The 19,997-nt window shown below is 42.5% G+C and overlaps 1 protein-coding gene across 1 annotated transcript in view; it reads right to left on the bottom strand.

The window, feature by feature from the left end:
• The window catches only part of LOC124263116 (universal stress protein PHOS32-like), a 50,836-nt gene that overhangs the window by 29,541 nt on the left and 1,298 nt on the right, over positions 1-19,997 (bottom strand). Inside the window, exon 3 of the mRNA XM_046697679.1 lies at positions 6,385-6,645. Within this exon, the coding sequence (XP_046553635.1) occupies positions 6,385-6,448 (64 nt within the window). The 5' untranslated portion in view covers positions 6,449-6,645. The remainder of the gene's footprint in view (positions 1-6,384; positions 6,646-19,997) is intronic.

Genomic DNA, 19,997 nt, shown 5'->3' with positions numbered 1-19,997 from the left:
GCACGATGATGTAGTTCGAAGGGCGGTGGGGTAGCCTAGTGGTTAAAGCATTAGCTCGTCATGCCGAAGACCTGGGTTCGAATCACAACATGGGTACAATGTGTGAAGACCATTTCTGGTGCACCCCGCGTGATATTGCCGGAATATTGCTAAAAGCGGCGTAAAACTGAACTCACTCCCTGATTGTGCGTTATACATATCGGTCCAATTGCACCTGTATACGGCCTGAAGTACATATCCACAATATCATCTGTGTGGCACACACCTGTCATCGTGGCCCACTGTAGGATATAAAAACCGCTTCTTCAAACTGAACTGACCCCACATCAAATCATGAACAAGCCCCCTCAGATATTTGGCTACGCGTTGGTATTAGTCTGTCTCACAGTCCCTGAACCACATAATTTTCCCTCCCCCCCTACCCCTTTCTGCAAAGCTAAAGCCTTAAATGAAGCAAGTCTAGATTTCCTCAGATTCTGAATCTCCACGCTCCTTATTTGGGGCTCCTTTTGAATTTAAACGCAAATATTTGTTTCTACCAAAATTATATACAGAGACAAAGCGCTAGTCTACATGGGTGTTTATTTTGCCCATAAATACCAACAGTCTTCTATGTACGCGACATTTTAAATGTTAAATCTTTAACTGAAAAATACAATCATGAAAGTTTCATTTATCTAAATGACATTTTGCGACAACACACATAATCTAATTTGTAAAAAATATGGCGTATAATGTAACCAGTTGAACGACCAAATGAATGCAAAAACATTGAGCATTAGGGAAATTAATTTCGATTTTGAAATCTGACTCGCATTGTTTATCAGAATGCCAAGCAGAAGAAGATAAGAACAAGAGTTGAATCCGCCCACGTTAACAAAGGCACTTCAGCAGCAAGCGTTATCGCCCGTACGTTGTGTATAGGCGGCGATGTCCACCCTCACACTGCGTTAATCTCACGATGGATCGAAGGGAGGGGGCCTGTGGGGTAGGCGGGTTCGATTCCCCACATGGGTACAATGTGTGAAGCCCATTTCTGGTGTCCTCCGCCGTGATATTGCTGGAATATTGCAAAAAGCGGCGTAAAGACTCACTCCATGGGATTGTCTGTCTGACTGACTGAGTTTAGTTTTACGCCGTCTTTAGCAATATTCCAGCAATATCACGGCGGGGGACACCAGAAATGGGCTTCACACATTGTGCCCATGTGGGGAATCGAACCCGGGTCTTCGGCGTGACGAGCCAACGCTTTAACCACTATGCTACCCAACCGGTCCCCATGGGATTGTAAGCCACGCGGCCCAGAGAGTGAAAGTTACATGGAATGTTCAGGTTGACAAAGTCCCGAGGGTCACGATGATTGTAACACGTCTCCTGTCAGCAATGTGAGCGAGGGGTGAGATTAGACTGAAGTATAATTAAAGGCTAAATCACCCATGTTAGTTATTACCCTTGATGTATTGCTGTGTTAGATTTACCAAGGACGGCTTAATACTTTCTTGTCAAGTTAATAACAGGAAAGGTGGACATAGGTTCAAGATACAGCGTACTTACGACGGCGACGTGCACGTGCATGTGCATAGACGTATGCGCAGCTGAGACCCAACAACAGCGCGCGCGTATATTAGTGAGTGCGCATGTGCTTTGCTTGTATCAGCCAGCACTAGTGGTGACGTTTTAGTGCAAACCGCCATTTAACAGGAATTGCCCACTCAGACACATAATCCCGACGCCCAGTCAAGCAGCCCTTGTTTTATTCCCTTAATGCCGGGCGTAATAAAATTTTATGGTGCGCGCAGACCATAAACAGCGGTTTTACGACTATCTTTTCCAATAGTGCTATCTTTAAGGTTCGAACTCGGACCTTCGACGTGATTAAGGAGCATTTGAACTAAACTGCTGAACCGCCAGTAGATTAAACCGACCTTGAAACAGTTTCTGAGTTAACCTTGTATATTACTCCTGTATATAAACATTTCTTGGAGACGGCTTAAAGAACGATAAGTGATTTTTTGCGTTTTAAATCTGAGTAGGACCTGTATGTCTTGAGTACGGTTATTCAACAGCATCAGCTTTTGACTTATCCGATAACATGGACACTTTAAAGTTTCATTTGTCGATATATTGTAGGGCATGGTGACCGCTGTCCATGAGATACCGCTGGGGACGTATAAGGTAGACGATCCTTTACGCTGTGACCTGGTAGATTTGTGCAGATTTAGCAAGGGTGTCGTTGCGTACGACGTAGACACATTAATTATAAAGAAACGTACATGCATTGATGCATGGATGAAAACGGGGGCCTGAAACGATAGTGTTTCCCAAAAGCATTAAAAAGGACCTCACAAAACACTTATGTGGGTATCCGGTTTCACGAATGGGAAATTTGAACACAGAAACTATAGCCGAGAATAGAAAGTTCATTGTTAAAGTCACCTTGACTATTGTCAAGTCAGACACAGTTAGTAGTAATTCAACACTAGCATTATTAATCTATGCGTGACGAGTGTGAGTATAGTTATTTACCGCTATTAGCAATATTCCAGCAATATCACAGCGGGGGACACCAGAAATAGGCTTCACATATTGTACCCATGTGGGGAATCCAACCCGGGTCTTCGTCGTGACGAGCGAACGCTTTAACCACTGGGCTACCCCTCCGCCCTTTGTGTGAAGAGACAGGGCACTGTTCTTGGACATTCAAGCTTGTAACCATGAGACAAAATATTCAATTATTTAAATATCTAATTTTATAAAATTGCCGCTTTCAAATTATACGTTTTTCATTAAATAACATCTAAATGATATGAAATTACAGAAGGTACATTGTTGCATTGGAACCCTTAAAAGCAGCAAAAAATATCATAAATAACCAAAGGACGACATCGCGACAATGTGACAAAGTCCCTTTCAGAATACAAAAAATAATTGTTGAGAATACCATTTTGGTAAAATGAGTCACTTCGTCTGAAAGCTTTTACAGGGTCAAGGTCAAGCTAATAAATATACGTCACTGCCATAACAATGCTTATCTTCCCATCAATCCAACCAAACCACTCTGTAAGTCTTTAACTGTTACACGATGGCGGTCATGTAAATAATTACCGTTAGAGCACTTACGTTTTACACACGTTTGAAAGGGATAACGGGATATTTCAGACATATGTACAGGCTTGTGAGAAATCCGGGGTATCGCATGTTGAGATGAATTTTCGATTGAGAATTGAAATCATTTGGACTAAGACTTTACATATTGGGACTATTGTAAAGCCATTGCTGGTAATATTAATGTTAAACTAAAAACATTCATATGTATCGCGCTGTGCAATATCGGTCTCAGAATAACCAAACTGAACAAATATCGTGTAAACAATAAACCAGGCTGTGCAAAACAACACACACTATTTGGCGCAAGGACATATTGTAATCACCATGTGCGTCTACTTAAGACATTAGACCGCTTCCGTGGTGTAGTGGTTAGAGTGTCCGCCCGGAGAGGGGAAGGTCGCGGGTTCGATCCCCAACCGCGTCGTACCAAAAGACGTTAAAATATGGTACTTGTTGGTCCCTGTCTGGCGCTCGGCATTAATGGGTATAACAAGGACTGGTCGGCTCGGAGTCAGTATAATGTGTCTGAGTGGGGTATTCATGCTTCACTGCGGCATGGTATCTCAGTGGGCTAGCACTATAAAACCAGCTTCAGTCTGGGCTAGTACAAGCAGCCGCACATACACACACGCGCGCATGCACGTCGTCATATGAGCGAAATATTCTCAAGCACGACGTTAAACCCAATTTCACCTCACCTCACTTCACTTAAGACATTAATGGATTTAGCTGGGTATATCGATTTGTACACAAGAGTTTTGCCTGTAAAGACTTGAAAAATAATAACGGTTTTTTTATGGGAAAATAGACCCCAGACCCAGCTGTATACTTTCTTTAGTACGTCAGTTTAGTTAGACGTCCAGGTTGGCGACCCGTACCACACTTCACATGACACATACATGACTTCCAAGAATTCTTAGATTGTAGAAGCTCTATGTATGCTCTGCTGATGCTCTGTAAATGTTCTGTACCCTGATTCTTACTCTGATATGAGATTTGAGTTTGACACTAACCTAATAGAGACAATGGTACTTGTAGTAGTAATTATCTTAATAACAGATTTATATACACATATAAATATTGTTCGATTTAAAACTGTATATCTCATTTTGGGAACTATTTGACCGACATGTAGTGGAACTACATGCGCAAGAATCGGTTGCAATGCGGTCAACATTCAGCTCATACGATGTCACTATTCCGTTGCTGCCGAATGCATTGTATCGGTAGCGGAATAATCCGAGCGGATCCGAATGGCATAAATAACTACTATGACATATACACATGTATTCATGTAATTTGTTTCAGTCTCACAACAGCTTAACCTATAACCGTAACGAGAAATGATGTCTGGTGCTTCCCTCTATATCACTTCTGAATGCAAAGTAAAAGGCCACGAGTAGACTGACATTTTGTCTCAGAAACAGAGTAATCTCATTTAGAACATGAAAAGATATATTCATCTACAAAACAAATGGAGCCCAGAACAGTCTTTAATTTCCCAGAACTGCAGCAATCGAGAGTTGCCAAATCATTCTAGACTTGAGTAAGACTACCTTTTAATATATTCTGTAGGCGCTAGGGCGGTTGCCGTAGGTGTATAAACAAGGGGAATAACTCTTCTATGGTGGATGGACTACGGATAGAAGTTTCAAAATAAAACAGTTCAAAAGATACCTTATAAATTTTATCGTATCCACCTACCTTGCGTTCATTCTCATTTGCGTGTAGATGTATAAAAATGCTTCTGGTACAGACATATGGTTCTAATGAGCGACTAGGGCTAACGTTTCGGAAGATAACTTCTGTGAGTGGCATTTTCGGAAGATGCTTTGACCGACACTGGCTTATCAGTATGTCGTAGATTGTATACATACCATGGCATCGTGTATATATATCGTCGCCATGAGTGCATGCTAAGATCATAACATGACGTACGTGTTATTTAAGATATATATATATATATATCGTCGCCGTGAGTGCATGCTAAGATCATAACATGAGGTACGTGTTATTTAAGATCTTACGCTTTGATCACAGAGCAATAGTAACTGACCCTTTCGGATTCCGGAAAACTACATGTCCCCAACAACTTGTGCTTGTCATCAAAGGCGACTGAACGGTTCAGTTGGGCTGGTCTAAGCATGTTAGTGTATCCCGATTGCGTGGAATGATAATCATGATGTCAATCACTGGATTGTCTACAGATTCGATTATTTACAGAGAACGAAGCGTTAAAAACAAGCAAACAACCCACACCAAAACAACAATAACAACAAAACAAAACACACCAAAAACAAAGATTAATAATCAGGACATGTATTGGGAAACTGTAGGGGTGACTATTGAGGGGGAAACAACTATTGCGATAGCGATAGACTTTTGCAACATACTATTGCGAGCAGCGTAACTATTGCAATACTTTTGCAATTATAGTTTTTTTCTCTCCATGTATTGTCTCATTTGAAGTCATATCCCAATTGAATGTATAGTTTATATGAAATAAAAACAAGCTGAAGTAGTTTCAGTCTCTTTTAATAACCGACAAGCTTCAAGTTTGTTTAAGAGGTAACAGGGGCGGATAACTCTAAATCAAAGTGAACGAATCTGGCACTTCCTGTATTGTGCGCTGCGCACTTATCAACGGAAGTCAAATACTAAACTAACGATAGTCACATATATACTATCGATGCATCGATAGTTTTTCGTTTCTACAATCGACTAGTTGGTAGCGGAGACTCAACAATTGCAATATATCGATAGTTCGATGCATCGTAACAGCCCTAGAAAATTGACAGTTGCAAATTGCTAACTGACCCATATATTGACTGGATAACCATTTTACATCACATGGACAATGTTTCATTCGTACAACATTTCGTATCAGTTTGTCAGTATACGTTATATGATACATAAAATGTAATACTTACAATGAAATAAAAAACAAGACCATTTCCATAATTATTATGCAAATGACACTGTCCGTTAGAAGCAGAGTCGGTTCAAAGGACGCATTTAAGAATTACTGAAATAATGATGACACCACAAGTTTGCAATAGAGTAAGCATATCCTTCTCCGTCAGTGGGGCCGTTACAAACACATGCATAGGCAAATCAATTTGTTGTGAATGTGAACAAATACGGAATAATCAGTTTTGATATTCCTTTGGGTAAAAGAGAAAAGTTCTTCGGATGTTAAGGGAAAATATCTGTGAAAACAACCACAAATTCTAAATTTTTGCTCTAATATTTTGGACAAAATTAAGAGCTACTTACAGTGGAATGCGTAGTCAGAGTGTTCGCTGAGATCCGCAGCAAACACAACTTTACAGCAATTCATCTTCAGTTGAGCTTGTATGTGTCGTTCACCTTGCTTCTGTTTCACCTGTACAGCACACTCGGGAACAGGCCCCAACAACAGCAGGTATCGCAACAGCGGAGTGGTTAGAGTTCATCCAGTTGTGACGAGGTCACCGTGCCACTGCAGCTTATACCTTGTATCCCTCCGCGTGGACGTCTCGGCGCATCTGAGGCAGCCTGTCAACAAGACGGAGTGAGTCAGACAAACACCTGCTACGATGGACTCAAAGTACACCATTAGACACGTTCACCTAATGTATGCAGTTGGGAATATTTAATGTAGTTTATAAGTTGCATGTAGTATAAACGCATAAAAACAATTTCAGTTATTAATATTGTTCTAAAATAACATCACCAAATCTTTCTATGTCTATCTGTGTGTGCGCGTGTGTGTGCGTGTGTATGTGTGTGTGTGTGTAGAGAGAGAGAGAGAGAGAGAGAGAGAGAGAGACACACACACACACACAGATGCAGTTTTGCATGTTTGAATGCGCATATGTGAACACGATGTGTTTTGCATTTGTTTGGGTGTATTTGTGATGGTGTATCGTGATAGTGCGAGACGTGTGTTTGGATGTGAGAGAGATACCCTGACGCATGGAGCTTGAGAGAGGAAGAAAGAGTTAAGATATAGATACCACGATAGAATAACACTGAGCACGAGAAAGAGAGTGAGAAAAAGAGATGTCCTTAAGAATGATTACTTAAACGCTAAGTATGAGAGTGAATGACAGAGAGAGGGTGTCAGAAAGAGAGAGAACAGGAGTAGACACACACACATGCAGAGAAGGATAGAGAGAAGGACCAGAAAGGCAGAACCTATTTTACTAGGGGTGACTATTGAGGGGGAAACAACTATTGCGATAGGGATAGTCTATTGCAACATACTTGCAATAGCGATAGTCTATTGCGACCAACTATTGCAATACTATTGCAATAGTTTTTTTCTTGTTGAATTGTCTCAAGTGAATTCATTTCCCAAATGAATGTATAGTTTATATGAGGTAAAAGCAAGCTGAAGTAGATTCAGTCTCTTTTAATAACCGACAAGAAACTTGAAACCCAGATGAAGATTGTTTAAGAGGTAACAGGGGCGGATAACTCTAAGTCAAAGTCAACGAATCTGGTACTTCTTCTATTTTGCGCTGCGCATTTATCAAAGGAAGTCAATTACTAACCAATCGATGGTCACACATACTATCGATGCATCGATAGTTTTTCGTTTCAACCATCGATTAATTGTTATCGGAGACTAAAACAATAATCCATCGATAGTTCGATGCATCGTTACAGCCCTATATTTTACAGAGTAACACTGGGGGAAGCTTTACGCTTTACGGTAGCGAGACTGACACCTTCCACAACTCCATCAATCGACCCAGGTTTATATCTGGTACCGAGCGTCAGAGGGTACAACATTATATATTCAGCTATGCATGTAGAGGCGGCAGGGTCATCTATGTACGTAGAGAATGTCAAGGTCACCTATGTATACACAGGATGTCAAGGTCACCCCTCTATACTGAGGATGTGAAGGCCAACAATGTATGTAGAAGATGTCAAGGTCATCAATGTATGTAGAGGATGTCAAGGTCAGCTACGCTCAAACCTTTCAGGAATGTTTTAACATTTTATAACGACCACACGCTTGTGAAGGAGGTTTATGACTGACTGAGTTTGGTTTTACGCCGCTTTTAGCAATATTCCAGCAACATCACGGCGGGGGACACCAGAAATGGGCTTCACACATTGTACCCATGTGGGGATTCGAACCCGGGTCTTCGGCTTGACGAGCCAACGCTTTAACCATTAGGCTACCCCACCGCCCCAGGAAGTTTGAGTTTAACCCAGTTCACACATACACTCCGAGCCGACATGTTCTTGTTTCATCCCGAACACAAGGCAGAGGAACAACAAGTACCATCGTTTAACGTTATTTTTGAATGACGCCGTCGCAACCGATGATCGAACCAAGGACTTTTTAACCGAACAGCCCTTTTATCCACTTGACCGGACACCCGTGAAGATCCGGGGTATAATTTGTCTTTTATCAACCCATGCTTGTTGTAAGAGGCGACTAACGGGGTCGGGTGGTCAGGCCCACTAACTTGGTTGACACGTGTCATCGTATCCTAGTTGCGTAGACCGGTGCTCACACTTTTGATCACTGGATTGTCTGGTCCAGACTCGATTATTTACAGACCGCCGCCATATAGCTGGAATATTGTGAGTGTGGCGTTAAAACCAAACCCCCAAACCTAGCACTAGACAAGGGAGACAGTTCAGTCACTTTCAGACATTTCGTACATGCATTTATTTTGTACATACACTATGTACAGGGAAATGTACTAACGTTAAGACAATGCCTTACAAGAAGATTCCAAGAAATATGTCACAGAAATTCAACAACCTTATACATCAGCTGCTTGTAGTGCCACACGCTGAATAAAAATAACTGACACTCTCTCAATGCATTGAGTCAACACTTGCATGGATATTTGTGAAAAATTTCTTTTGTCTGCCAGAGGGAACGCAACATGTTGTTAGTTTAAATATTTGCACAAATATATATTCTGTTTGAACACCGTAATAAAACATTAATATTTTATTAGCCGCACCTTCGGTTGAGACAGGTATTTTTCAGAAATAGATTTAATGCTTCTTTTCCCCTCACAAATGTTATTGTTGTTTCTTTTTTCCAACTGTAGGAGAGAATGAATGTTCATGTTGGTTTTTCGTGGGGTCTTAAGCTGAGGATACGTGTTAGTTCTGGGATGCAGGGTTATCGGGGTGCCAAGGGATGCTACATGTCTACCTCATGTTGTCTTGTCTCAGCGCTGACTGCTTTAAATATCATTCACAGCGAGTATATCATGTATAGCCACAAACAAGTGAACCGGGCATACAGGTGTACAACAGAGCTAGGTGCATTGGCGGACCAAAGGTGTGTGTGTGTGTGTGTGTGTGTGTGTGTCAGGTTGTTTTTTTTCGACCCCTTTTTTTTTTTTTTTTTTCGGCCCCTTTTTGAAAATGACTTAAGAAGATATTTGTTTTTTGCGTTGGCGGAGCCAAGGGTGTGGGGTGGGGTGTGTGGTGGTTCAGGGGGTTCGACAACCCCCACCCCACCCCTTTCAAAATTCCTGGATCCGCCCATGAGGTGTACAAGTGGTTCAGGTGTACGACAAATACAGAGGTGCAACACATCCTGGTTTACCTGGGAGACGTACATTCCCTAATATATACTGAACATCAATGAAAACGCACCACTTATAAAAGTTCAGAATATTAAAAGCACGTGTAAGGAATTGATATTTTTTGAGAGGATAATAACAGATGGACGACTGACAAAAACAACAACACAGAAAAGACGCTCATTCATTGAAATGTTCCACAGTCAGAAAGGATCAAACACACGTGGGGTCAAATCGAAAAGTCAATATCGCGTGAGGCCGCCATTTGCACTGACACATGCAGTTCAACGTTTCCTCATTGAGTCAATAAGCGTCCGAATAGAGTTCTTGAGGATGGCAATCCTACTTCTGCAGAAGTGCAGCCTAAAGTTCCCGGGTGTTTCGCATCTGTTGTCGCCGCGAAAGACTTTGACCAATTTCGTCCCACAAGTGCTCCATGGGGGATACATCTGGCGACTGTGCTGGCCAGTGAATAACCTGGACGTGTTGCTGGGCGAGATACTGCATGGAAAGTCTTGTTGTGTGTGCCCGTGCGTTGTCCTGTTGAAAAGTATGGACATCTTGGTGGTGATTGAAAACAGATACGATGTGATTCTGAAGAATCTGCTCACGGTAATAAAGGGCATTAACTCTCCCTTGATAGACATGAAGGCAGTCCTGTGATTGTAATTTATTCCACCCCAGACCATGACGCTCCCACCACCCAAAGGTCTGTCTGAACCACACACTCATCAGCATAACGTTCACCATGTCTACGCAAAACGCATAATCGACCGTCAGCATGACGTAGATAAAGACGTGACTCGTCAGTGACTACCACACCATGCCATTGTTGTAACCTTTACTGAAAATGCATGCTAGCCCATTGTATACGCTCATTACGGTGTCTGTCAGTCAGAATTGGTCCAACGTAAGGACGTCGAGCATGGAGCCCTGTAGCGTGTAGACGGCGTCGCATGGAGTCAGCTCTGATGACCCCCACGTCAACCTTGAACTAGTGCAGCAGTCCTGGCAGTCGGCAGTGTTCAATCACTGACATGGACAAGGTCAATATGGCGATCTTGATGGAACGTCGTAACACGTTGTTGCCAAGGTCATTGAAGGTCACGGGCGCTGCCTGTCTACTGATGTCGTCACCTAACGATGGTGGAGTGGCCAAGTCCAAGCTGTCGAGCAATATCCCTGCTGCTGGTGCCAACCTGAATCATGCCTAGTGCACGTTCTCTTTCGTGTGGTGTTAACCTCGGCATCTCTGTCCTCGTTTCACAATCGTTAGTGAAGCAATGAGAATCGGTTCTCATACACCTGCTTTTAATGTCACAGTCAGTATGATGTCAACATGAAATTCGCGCTTTTTCATGGCGTGGCTGCATGTTGATGCATTTTGGAATTAAGAGTCATACTGTGGACAGGAATTTGTTTCTAAAGCATTTTTTCAACTGGACATGCCCTTCGACTTCATGTTAGTTATATTCATTGATCATTGTCATGCTGAAATCCATCTTGATGAAAATATGGACAAATTTAGACTGGTGCGTTTTCAATGATGTTCAGTATATTACAAGTACACATATGTTTACAGAGAAGAGGCATAATTTACACACTGTTGTACGGTACACAGGGGCGGATACAGCTTTTTGAGAAAGGGGGGTGGATGGGTTCCAGGACAAGAGTGGGGTAGGGGTGGGTGCGCACACCCACCCTCCACCCCGGATCCGCCTATAGTACAGCAAACACAGTAGCACGTACATTTTGGTACAACACATACCGTTCGATAAGTACATTCACAGAGCATGAGTCCCGTACTGATAAATAATTAATCTAAATAAATATATATGTAAAAAATATTGTAGGATCCTTGCATACCTAAGGAACGCAAATAAGTAATTGCCGCACACTTGACGACTGTAAATGACAGCACGGGAACTCCGATAATGAAACCCCACTATCAGGGCTATAAAATTCACATGTAACTCAAGATGCATTCGAAGCACAACTATTAAGGGCCATATAACACACTTTCAGCTCACATTCGTGGCTTTATTGGGATACTTAGGAGGTAATAAAATACATCCTTGAAAAATCTATATTCCGGGACACCACAGTCAGAGTAAAACATTTCTTAACCACGGGTATGTCTAAACACCGACAACGATACAGTGACACTTAGTTTCATTAAAACGCTGTTAACGGAATCGCCAGTGAATATTGTTTTATGGAGCATGTAGCTGGAGCAAGACACTGTTGGTAATGGCACAAAATGCTTCAGCTATCTCGAATGAACTCCATAACTCGATGTAAAGACAAAGTGACGTGTATGGTTATAACGAGAATGCACACAATGGTCTGATCTCCCCTTGTCTCGAACAACGGATAGCACAATATGGGCACGAAGGTTACAGGTAGTTCGTGTTAACGAGTTGTCATTGAATAATACTGTTACATACATGTGTTCATGCATACAAAATATTAAAGCGACAAAACACGATCCATATTCATAAGGAATCTTTTGTCAGCGTATCTCCATTGCGTAGATCGATGCTCATGATGTCAGTCACTGGATTGTCTGGTCCAGAATCGATTATTTACAGATCGCCGTCATACATATAGATAACTGCTGACTTCGACAAACAAACAAAACGAACACCAAAAATTCTGCAGAAAGCAGATTCTATTTTACAATTTCGCCAAGATCATTACCATCTGTTAAGGATCTCATGTGTTCTTGAATACGGACCAGGAGTTCCCGTAAAGATGGCTACCGGCTACCACTTATTCGTCAAATTTGGTCGTGTCGTTCGTACGTTTTACACTTTTTGAATGTATTTGAAACCATAAGACTCAATACACGTATCTACCGATGCTTTCTGAAATTACCATGTAAAACATTAATACTGCCAAACATTTTTAAAAGATACCGTCACTGTACAATTGAACACGCGGATCTGCATAATCCGTGCAGTCAAGAACAAAAGCAGTGGTAGAAGCTGCTTACAGGCACAGGGCATGAGATGGCACGTGGCATTGACAAATGCACGTAGATCACGGATTCCGCGTGCACCGCGTGACGCACCATCGCACGCCATTGTTAGGAGCAAATGGATTCTTCCGTTGCACGTGGAATACATGCTATCTCAGGATTGAAATTGATTACACTCGTCAGCGATACGAGAGTGACTTGGGTTGGCCTTTGGTTGTTAACACGGCACCAAGTACTATTCCATGGTGGCGGTCTGTAAATAAACAGGTCTGGACCAGACAATCCATCGGTCAATAGCATTAGCATCGATCTACGCAACTGGGATACGATGACATGTGTCAACCCGATCCCGTTAGTCGCCTTTTATAACAAGAATAGGCTACTGAAGATCAATTCTAACTCGGATCTACACGTTTTGAGTGACTTCTGTTTTGGAAACACAAGCACAGTGTTCTGTCGAACACACAGTGAAATACAGTTTTGTCGAAGTTGAAGGGACCGAGGCAAATACTTCGAGTTATCAGAAGTTCGACACAAGCTAAATATATTAATATAGAAAGTATACAAAGTGACCAAGCATTTATTTCGAGACAACCGAAATTCGACATATCAAAAGTTCGACACGACGTTGTTTTCAATGTGTAAAATGCATATTAAAATATAGTTTACAGAATGACGGAGATAAATGTTTGCCTGTTAATTAACTACAATATTCCAGCTGAATGACACCGGTCTATAAATAATCGAGTCTGGATCAGACAATCCAGTGGTCAACATCACGAGCATCCATATACGCAAATGAGATACGATGAGAAGTGTCAAAAACATCAGCGAGCCTGACAATCCGACCTTGTTAATACCCGAATATTTTCGGGGGACAAATATTAGCTGCTGAAAATACTTGGTATTTATTGGTCGGGGAGAGTTATATTTATTGTGTTAGAGTATTCTTAACATTCCGACTACTTTGGGGTTTGTAATAGTAGGGTGAGAGATATTCACGTTTTTTCTGATCCAATACCGACAACGTGTAAAAATAACGGGATTTGTCTTAATGACATTCCTCCACAGTGATTACAGATTCAACTAAAAAGTGGTGTTTTCCAATCTTCCTGGAAGATAGTGTTTATCTCTAAACGCAGCAATCACAGAGTGGTCTTTAGCTCGTCGAACAATCGTGGAAACGTCCCCCATTCCAAAATTCCCCCTAAACATCATACTTTTTACTCGAGACTCATTTGATAACCCCTGAATCCCGAAAGTACGCAAACCTCAAAAGCACATGCCAGAATTCGCTCTACAAGGGCAGAGTGTTAATTGCAGAGGTAAACCTATTGAACACGTTCCTAGGTCATTTAAGGTTGTGACTTGAAGATAAATGTTTGGCATGATGTTTAAACACTGAATCTGCGTAGCTAATACTATTATATTTGCATCTTAGGAGTCCAACTACCCTCTAAATGGATCCTTGAGCAGTAGGGTAGCCTGGTAGATAAAGCGTTTGCTCGTCACGCCGAAGACCCGGGTTCTATTCCCAACATGGGTTCAATGTGTGAAGCCCATTTCTCGTGTTCCCCGCCTTGATATTGCTGGAATATGGCTAAAAGCCATATTCACTCACTCACTCACTCTAAATGGACCCGGGGCGGTGGGGTAGTCTAGTGGTTAAAGCGTTGGCTCGTCACGCCGAAGACCTGGGTTCGAATCCCCACATGGGTACAATGAGTGAAGCCCATTTCTGGTGTCCCCAGGTGTCGTGATATTGCTGGAATATTGCTAAAAGCGGCGTAAAACCAAACTCAGTCAGTCAGTCTAAATGGATCCCCAAATCTAGCGTTATAAAAAGGGTGTTGACGGCCTCTGTTATGACGAATACGTATTCATGTTGTCGTATCAACAGAATGTAACTCATAAACAAATACAGTCTAAGTGTTCTCATTTCCAACCATAAGGAGAAGCACCAATTTATGCAATTGCGTCACTGGCGGCGGTTTGAGCAGCGTTAGCGGAAACTGATGTTCCGAAAACCTCATCGACAACGAGGACCTAACATCCACAGATGGCTATCGTAGATCGATCGTAGACGCGACTGAGTATATTTACACTGTTTCAGTAATCAGCTTATGCTAACAGCGGGAGATATTCATTACCCATCTTTGTGATAAAATCGTGCTGATGAAGTGCATAGATGGACCAGCCACTGGAAAAGCTGTTATACAATACTGTTGTGTCGTTACAAATACACGAATAAAGTTGTGCTCTAAAACCGATAAAAGCCTTACTGACAAATGAAAAATATATTCATGGCTAAGAGTGAGAGAGAGAGAGAGTGAGTATGGTTTTACGCCGCCTATAGCAATATTGCAACAATATCACGGCGGGGGACACCAGGAATATACGCATTGTACCCATGTGGGGAATCGAACCCGGATCTTTGGAGTGACGAGCGAACGCTTTAGCTACGCCCCCATCATTTATGATGTGAGGTCTTTGCTGAGAATGAATTTCTTCTTTCCTCTGAAATATCTACAATTTGCAAATTTCCATACCACGTGATCACGTGGCGAGGGATGCGTCATTTCAGTGCGTTATAAATGGATGATTTTGGTATGGAATCCGTTACTCTTAGACGTTGGCAATTAAGAACGTCACCGTATGAAATGTTAACAAGCCTCATTTAAGCATTCATTATTAAGTTATGATATTGATAAAAACCCTTCTTGCACATTTATTAAGTTTACGTAATACCACGTGTCTCAATTTATGGCAGGATATCGCCGAAAGGTTTTCAGTAAGTCATGATCAAAATGCCTGTAAATGAGAAATAAATAATTCAAAATCCATTTATCTGCCTCCAGAAACCGTTTGAAAATGTTCCCCAAAGGTGATTGTTTTGGAACACGCCGACCCATTAAATCATATTACCACTATAAATATGTTAACTCGTTCGGTTCCGTTGTTTGTAGGACGTTACAGAGGCGATTGATGTCTGAAGGCATGGTGGTCAGTCTGGTAATGGGGCCGAGAAAACTATGTTATAACATCCATTCTCCATTATGGGTATCGATAATATTGCATCCCAGTCGGCCAGATATACGTTTCATTTGTGATTCTGCAAGGGACACACGCTGGGTAGGTTCAACCACACGAGGAGTGGCGAGGCGAGCCGAGGCGAGTCGAGGCGAAGGGGATGATTGCACCCATATAGCCGCATGCAAGTACCAGAGCACGTGCGTGTACGTGCGCGCATGTGTGTGTGTGTGGATTCGTTCGAGTGTGTGGCTACTTGTATTATTTCGGATAGACTAACATCTAGTCTCTGAAATGAATACATTTAACAGAAAAAAACGGTTCATAAATAATAATCATAACATATAATCATATGAAAGGAGCCCTGAGACTTTCTTCATTTCCTAAAACTGTGGAAATGTAGACTTGCCACATATTCTAGACTTGCATGGGCTTTCTTGGATATATTTGTTTTAGGGTCTGTATGACAGACCATATTTCGGATTAAAAGCAACTGTCCCAATGACATACCAAACATCACTATACTATGGATTTTCCACAGTTTACCGACTCCAGTTCTTGGTTTATCCCTTTAATGTCGAGTACCACATACGGGAATACGTACCATGTTGTAACAGCTTTTGCTGGGGAAGTATTCTTTGAGTGCTGACAAAACGCCAGTTCTGTTCATTGTATCGATATAATTTCACGTAAGATATTTTCAATTGAAATTCACATATAGTGAGTGAGTGAGTTGGGTTTTACGCCGCTTTTAGCAATATTCCATCAATACCACGGCGGTATTCACACATTGTACCCATGTGGGGAATCGAACCCGGGTGACAAGCGAACGCTTTACCCAATAGGCTAACCCTACCGTCCTCCACACACGAATAAATGAAACGAGAGTTATAGTTTTTTTGCTTCTCAATATATGATGTATCTCAGTCAATCAATTGGTGTCAAAATATCAAGATCGTGCCTCTGTTCATATGTTCAGTCGACCAGTGAAGGTCCGGGTTAGAATGAACTTTCAGTAACACATGCTTGTCGTAAGAGGCGACTAACGGGATCGGGTGGTCAGGCTCGCTGGCTTGGTTGACACATGTGATCGGTTCCCAATTGCGCATATCGATGCTCATGCTGTTGATCACTGGTCCAGACTCGATTATTTACAGACTGCAGCCATATAGCTGGAATATTGCTGAGTGCGGCGTTAAACTAAACTCACTCACTCCAGCCTCCAGTCCAAGACAATGACACAAGACTTCAAAGCATATCTCGTGTTTCCTTATCACTGTTTCTCTATCTGCCTCTCCTTTCTCCATCCCCTCTACCGTCATCATGAATACCCATTATCATCTGAGACTGCGTTTCCTCAGTTTTCAGACCTGTGACCCTTCACGTTTCATCGAGCTTTTGCACGCAAAATCCTCTTAAATCTGTTTAGATTCTTTCACCTTGAGGAGATTGAACCTCAGGGCTTTTTGAACTGCGTGTAGAAGACTTTATGTTAAAAAGTACTTCTAAAGATTTATTAGAGATAAATGGAATGAGATATATGCGGGTGAGTGAGTGAGTGAGTTTGGTTGCACGCTGCTTTGAATAGCATTTCAGATATATCACGTGTTGTCAGCTTAATGGCAGGAAAAAATCATCTAACATTTCAGTATTCAGATTCGTTAGTCTGAGCTATATTACAAGCTCATTGATGAACTGGATTGACTTGCTTAGTTTCAAGTCAAGGCAGTCCTGCTGAATGAAGTGAACACTTCGATCCCGTTACAATCCGCTAAACAGAAGACCAATCCCATACTTGATATGCCGATGGGGTGACGCTGAACGATTTAATAACCTGGATGCTTTTAAATTCAGAAACGTAGAGACTCGTAAATAGGCCCAAAGGGGGATGCTGAGCGATTTAAGCTATCTGTGTCTCAAGCTATCTAGGGCGTGTTTAGCCAACTGGTATGAAAAGGAGGTGTCTGTTGCCTAATGAAGTCTCAAGGAAGGGTGTCTGTAGCCTACTGGTTTCTCAAGGAAGGGTGTTTGTAGCCTACTGGTTTCTCAAGGAAGGGTGTCTGTGGCCTACTGGTTTCTCAAGGAAGGGTGTGTGTGGCCTACTGGTGTCTCAGGGAAGGGTGTATGTGGCCTACTGGTGTCTCAAGGAAGGGTGTCTGTGGCCTACTGGTTTCTCAAGGAAGGGTGTGTGTGGCCTACTGGTGTCTCAAGGAAGGGTGTATGTGGCCTACTGGTTTCTCAAGGAAGGGTGTGTGTGGCCTACTGGTTTCTCAAGGAAGGGTGTGTGTGGCCTACTGGTGTCTCAAGGAAGGGTGTATGTGGCCTACTGGTTTCTCAAGGAAGGGTGTCTGTGGCCTACTGGTTTCTCAAGGAAGGGTGTGTGTGGCCTACTGGTGTCTCAAGGAAGGGTGTATGTGGCCTACTGGTTTCTCAAGGAAGGGTGTGTGTGGCCTGGGTGTCTCAAGGAAGGGTGTGTGTGGCCTACTGGTGTCTCAAGGAAGGGTGTGTGTGGCCTACTGGTGTCTCAAGGAAGGGTGTCTGTGGCCTACTGGTGTCTCAAGGAAGGGTGTGTGTGGCCTACTGGTGTCTCAAGGAAGGGTGTGTGTGGCCTACTGGTGTCTCAAGGAAGGGTGTGTGGCCTACTGGTGTCTCAAGGAAGGGTGTGTGTGGCCTACTGGTTTCTCAAGGAAGGGTGTCTGTGGCCTACTGGTTTCTCAAGGAAGGGTGTGTGTGGCCTACTGGTGTCTCAAGGAAGGGTGTGTGTGGCCTACTGGTTTCTCAAGGAAGGGTGTCTGTGGCCTACTGGTGTCTCAAGGAAGGGTGTGTGTGGCCTACTGGTGTCTCAAGGAAGGGTGTGTGTGGCCTACTGGTGTCTCAAGGAAGGGTGTGTGTGGCCTACTGGTGCATCACTGTGTGTGGCCTACTGGTGTCTCAAGGAAGGGTGTGTGTGGCCTACTGGTTTCTCACGGAAGGGTGTGTGTGGCCTACCAGTGAATCAAGCAAGGGTGCACGTGTCTGTAGCCTACATGTGTCTTAAGAAACGGGCTCTGGAGTCTAATTGTGTCTCAAGGCAGGGTGTCTGTAGCCAACAGGTTATCTCAAGGAAGTGTGTCCTTATCCCACTGATCTATCAAGGGAGGGTGTCCTTATCCTACTAATCCATCAAGGGAGGGTGTTCTGTAGAGAACCCGTATGAAGAGGGTTGTTTGTCACGAAGTATTTAAACCCGTGACGAAGCTATGGCCTATTAAATACTGCTTGAGTTCCGCGAAACTGTCACGTGATATGTAGATGGTAGAACGTACAGATCACTAACCCCGTAGGCTGAATTGGTGCCAGTTGGGCTTATCCTAGTGACGTATTGGATAAAGATTTAATACATTTCAGTCTTGTTCGTTTGATCAGATTCGACAATCAATACTCACTACCTTCTATAAAGTAAAGGGGCAGACAATGAGACAGCACAATGACATCGTCAAGTCGGCCATCCTTTCAGCAATTTGATGGCAGCTTAAGTGTGATGATGATAATTGGATAATTGCTTGAGATGGGTGATGATAATTAGATGGCAGATACAGTCGGATGCTAGTAATGAGATAGTTGCAACGGTCGGAGGCTGGTAATTAGATATAGACATTCATATATTCTCTTCACAATGTTTCAGAAAATGCCAGTCTTGCGTTATGTGGATATTGTCCAGAATATGTGTCCGCGCATTGTCCATTGACGGTCTAAATTGTGTGTCTATTCACGGTCTGATTTCTGTGTCTATTCATGATCGAGATATTGTGTTCATTCATGGTCTAGAAACTGTGTCAATACATAATCTAAAATCTGTATTGATCTGTGGTCTAAAATATGTGCCAATCAATATTCTAGAAGCTCTGTCAATCAATATTCTAGGAGCTAATCTGTGAAAGGGAAACTCCCTCTCTGTCTTCTCTCTCTTATATCTTCCAGAACCTAGCCGTTGAGATTAGTCTCTCTAGTCATCTTTCTCTCTCTCCTTTCTTTCAGCTGTATTAACAGACATACTGTTTATAGGAAGACCAGTTGGCCATATATGTTGTTGGAGGCTATGTGTGGCACCTCTCTCTCTCTCACACACACACACGCATCACACACACACACATACACACATTGTACTAGGCAATAGGAGCCTATCAAATCATGTCAATACAAAAATAATCCAATCCGTTCATAAGTTTATATCACTAAGCAAACGTTTTACGTGAAAAGACCAGTATGTCACAATGCTTTTTCTACCTGAATGCATAATAATTGTTGATGTAAACATCCTGTTGTAATATGAATTTGTTTGGGGAGAG

Source organism: Haliotis rubra, unplaced genomic scaffold (genome assembly GCF_003918875.1).
Source record: "Haliotis rubra isolate DU_JTF1 unplaced genomic scaffold, ASM391887v1 Scf868, whole genome shotgun sequence".
NCBI classification, from domain to species: domain Eukaryota; kingdom Metazoa; phylum Mollusca; class Gastropoda; order Lepetellida; family Haliotidae; genus Haliotis; species Haliotis rubra.
The sequence above is the reverse complement of the archived record's forward strand: the minus strand, read 5'-3'. Positions and strand labels throughout refer to the sequence as shown.